The sequence below is a fragment of the Lactuca serriola genome, chromosome 4 (assembly GCF_051521515.1).
Source record: "Lactuca serriola cultivar US96UC23 chromosome 4, Lser_US96UC23_V15, whole genome shotgun sequence".
Lineage (NCBI taxonomy): Eukaryota > Viridiplantae > Streptophyta > Magnoliopsida > Asterales > Asteraceae > Lactuca > Lactuca serriola.
The window spans coordinates 254,493,105-254,497,929 of NC_136411.1; the positions used below are offsets into that span (position 1 = coordinate 254,493,105).

A 4,825-nucleotide genomic window follows, 5' to 3' on the forward strand; every position below is an offset into this window, starting at 1 on the left:
AAAAGATGCTATATTTCATACTTCTTCGATCAGATTCTTCTAATATATAGCGTATAATTGGATTAAAGATGCTTGTTCGGGTTGATATAAAAGTCCTGACATGTGTAGGATGAGAGATCTATAGTTATGTGATTATGTCTCATGTTACATATGTTGGTAATAAGACAAACACACACCTCGGAATGATTTATTTTAGGGATCGACACATTCTAAGCTCTAACAACAAAAATCACAGAGAAAGGAGAATAATCATACATGTATGTATCATAATATCACACCACATCACAAAGGTTCATAATTACTAAATACACAAGCACATTGTTTCTTTATTCACCATCTTCATTTATTCTTTGAATGGAGAAACACACAAGTAGAACTTCCATTCATTACCATCTTTGATTAGAAATTGCAGAACTACTTAGTGCTGCTATAGGCATCCATGTCCTTCACAAGATTGCAAAGGTAGTCCATCAAGGAAGTTGGATAAGGTGTACTTATATCTGGCTTCTCAAACTCCAAGGTCCAAGTAGCCACCTGTCCATCACCCTTCTGTTCAACGTGGAATATGATTGTAAAGGTCTTGTATATCTCCTCCACCAGATCTCCTCCAATAACCTTAAACACAATCATGTGGTTTTCCTCGTTCACTGCTTCAATTATCTGCTTAGAAGTTTTCCTCTTTCCTTCTGTAATTCATATACAAAAAATTGAAATTACCGTTAATCACGGTATAGTTTTGAACTGATGATGATATACTATACAAATCCAACTCTATCAAAGACCCTAGATTATTGAGGAAAAAGTATGTATGAATAAATAAACAGAAATAGTGTTTGGCATATTACGTACCAAGAGTGTAGTGCCAACAGATTGTCGATCCAACGACCCCCCTCTCACCAGCATGCAGTTCACAGTCATGGAGCTTATCAGGGGATATCGCAACAATTTGATGTGGGTTGTGCCTAAAGAGATCATGGAAGACATCTCCCTTACTACTAATCTCTACATGACCAATTAATTTTCCTGATAGAGCCATCGTTCTATTAATGCCGCGACCCTAATTAAGCCCACTTCTTTACAAGATCGTTGATGAGTTCCAGGTAAATACATGGCCGACTTTATATAGAAAATTTTGGCCACCAAACTCCAACATTTAGGCTTTGGCGAGTGGTCGGTGATCGCGGCTCGGTTTGAAACCGTGAAACCTGCCAAACCGGTCATCGATTTTGTTTTACGCTTTGTATTTTTCATTACTGTTTGAAATTAGGTTTCAAACTTTTCAAACCGTAGTGAACGGTTTGGATTATGGTTTTTAAGATTTCAAATAGTATAAACACCGGACTCGACCGTAAAATATATATATATATATATATATATATATATATATATATATATATATATATATATATAATTTTATTTTATATTATTATATATTAATTGTTATTTATAAGTAATAAAATATAAACCACAACATTTAATATTTTAATTACCACAAGCCAATACTAAGTTAATTCCAATTGAAAAATCCGAAGTGCCTATTTTCTAATCCCATAGTACAGTTCAGACGGAATTAGTTGTTTGATTGTTTCTCACTTTCTCTTACCCTAATAGCAAAAGATGCATCCTCATTCTCGAAGTCGTTTCCCCTTTGTTGTTCATCACTTCTTCTTCACTTATGTGAGACGTAAACTGATTGTACACAACTGCATGCCTCTGACTACACCTCGACTCCTCCGTTGCAGCAACTCCGACTACACCTCGATACCCCGCCTGCAGCAACTCCGCCTCCGACTGCTTTTGCAAGTCCGCTTCTCGTTTTTCCTTTCTGAACAAATGCTTTGATTTTTTTTTTAATTTTAATCTGAACTCTAACTTCTGATCAAATGTGATTTTGATAATCTGATTAATACTCAAATGTGATTTTTTTTTTTAATTTTAATCAAAGCTCTAACCACTGGTCACACGCAACCCACCGAAAAAGTGGTACCACATGTGTGTCATGTAAGCTTCACCACCAACCCATTAAACATTGGAAATGGTTACCACTACACAAATTCTTTTTTATTTTTTATTTTTTATTTTTTATTTTTTTAACATTAAAGTAAATAAAAAACAAAATACAAATCATAATTTAAATAAAAACCATAATTTAAATAAAAACAATAATTTAAATAACAACCAAAATTTTAATAAAAAAACATAAATTACATTAAAATTAAAAACACGTTACATTAATATAAAAAACACAAATTAAAATCTTAAAATTCTTTACAAAAAATAATAAGAGATGTTTGTTTTTGTAGATGGTAATAAATGTAGAGAGTACTATTTTAAATGTAGATTGTAAATAGAATAAAAGGTAATTTATAGGTGAAGTTGAATTTGGTTAAATTTTAAAATATAATTTTTTTTTATTTTTTTTTTTAAACAGTCAAAAGACCGTTCCCCACCAAAATCCACCTGTTACAAAAAGAAGCCTTCTCATTCGTTATTTCGTCCCGTCTCCGGAGCCACGTCACGCGCACCCCGTCGGATTTGGGGTCGGTGTTCACGTGTGGGGAGGCGAGCCACCTCAGCCAAAGACACGTGAAACTCTCCCCATACCGGTTAGCCTTATAATTTAATTAATACACTTACTATTTTAAATATATCATTCTATATAGACAATTTAACACTATGTAAATTGTGCAACCCGATAGGACCGACAGTAAATTACGTTGTGTGTGTGTGTCTATATATATATATATATATATATATATATATATATATATATATATATATGTGTGTGTGTGTGTGTGTGTGTGTATGTGTGTGTGATCAGTTGAGAACTCATAGTTTCACGAGAACCCGAGAACTAAAAGTGGAGCGTGGGATCAAAATTAATTCATTAAGGATATGATCGTCATCTTACCAATCTCATTTAATGTTTAATTGTTTGTGTTATTGAATATATTAATATAAATGTTTAAAAATTTATATAATAAATCAAATTTTCGGATTTTAATAAAAAAATAGTTATCAATTTTTTTAAAAAAGAAGTGCAGATAAAAAAAATTGTTTTTAAAACAAAACTGCAATTTTTTAATAAAAGAACAACATTTTTTTTCAAAAAACTGTAATTTTTTTAAAGAAAACTGTATTTTTTCAAAAAAAAACAATTGTAAGTTTTTTTAAAAAATTGCATTCTTAAATAATAAACTGTAATTTTTTAAAAAACTGTAAGTTTTTTTAGAGAAAGTTGCATTTTTTTTTCAAAAACAAACTGGAATTCTTTTTTAAAAACTGCATTTAAAAAAATAACTGCAATTTTTTCACAAAAAATTGCATTTTTTTTAAAGTAAATTTTTTAAAATCCATAAATTAAAAAAATAAAAAAAATAGAAATATAAAAAACTAAAATATTTTTTAAAAAAATACTCTTTTTTTAAGGGTTAATATTATAAAAGCCTTAAATTTTTAACGTGTAATTGGAAAAAGTCCTGATATTTTTTTTCTTATTGTTGTACCCACAACTTTTTCGTAGAATTATCACTCTAGCCCACTTAACGAGTTTCATGGTTAAGTTGGTTAACTTTTTAGTAAAATCAGTCCTAAAAAGTTCAAATTTAGTCCCTGAGGTTTGAAAAAAATTACACCACATGGGTTTTTAACTTTATTTTTCGTTTTTTGTATACTTTATTTATTTTCGGGTTTTTTATAAATATATGTACATTTTTTATTTTCTTTTTATATATATACTTTATTTATTTTCATTTTTTAACAATATTTTTCAACAATTTCTTTTAACCTTTTAACCTTTTGTTTTCTATTTTTAGTGTATATATAAAGTATATTAGAGTTTTTTTTAGGTTTTTTCATATTTCATTTAGTATTATATTTTATTTTTTAATTTATTTTTTAATTTTTTTTCTATTTTTTGTTAGTTATGGGTTTTCTAATATTATTTCTAAGGTTTTTTCGTATTACAATTTTTGTTTTCTATTTTTTTTTCCTATTTTAGTTATTTATGGTTTTTCTAATGTTTTTATTTACTTTGATTCAAGTAAACGAACTTAAATTCAATATAAATTACTATAACAAGTTTTTTTTTATAAAGATCGACTATTATTATCATTATTTTTGTTTTTATAGTCTATTATCAAATTGAAAAATATTATCTTGAATTTAATCTATTTATATCACATATAGAAATATGATTTAATTTGCAAGTTGTATAACACATTGAAACACTAATTCTTAGTAAACAAACTATTTTTGTTTTTCATTTTTTTCGTAACATAAATATAATAGCACTAAAGAAAAAAAAAGAAAAAAATAAGTTGGACCGAAATTACAAATATAAAACTTTATTTACTTGAATAAAAATAAAAAATAATTACAAAAACTATAAATTATCAAAATTGTAATATACTCTAATATATTAATACATTTTATATTTTTTTAAAAATGTCAATAAAAAGATAAAAATACAAAAAAAACAAAAAAAACAAATAATTGGAAAACAAATAAGAAAAAAAAAAAAGATGAAAAAAAAAATAAAATATAATACGAAAAGAAATATGAAAAAACCTAAAAAAAACTCAAATATACTTTATATATACACTAAAAAATAGAAAACAAAAGGTAAAAGGGTTTTAAAAAATTGTTGAAAAATAAAGTTAAAAAATGAAAATAAGTAAAATATATATATATATATATATATATATATATATATATATATATATATATATATATATATATATATATATATATATATATAGAATAGAAAATTAAAAATCTACATATATTTATAGAAAAACCGAAAATAAATAAAGTATATACAAAA

At 26.5% G+C, this 4,825-nt stretch overlaps 1 protein-coding gene across 1 annotated transcript; it reads right to left on the minus strand.

Annotated features, from left to right (window-relative positions):
• Positions 1–232: 232 nt before the first annotated feature.
• Positions 233–1,074, minus strand: LOC145100587 (kirola-like). Its single transcript, XM_079037797.1, has 2 exons — positions 850–1,074; positions 233–686 (listed from the first exon to the last, which is right to left on the minus strand). Exons 1-2 carry the CDS (start codon positions 1,034–1,036, stop codon positions 415–417), a joined length of 459 nt encoding a protein of 152 aa, XP_078893923.1. The 5' UTR covers positions 1,037–1,074; the 3' UTR covers positions 233–414.
• Between the last annotated feature and the right edge of the window lie 3,751 nt (positions 1,075–4,825).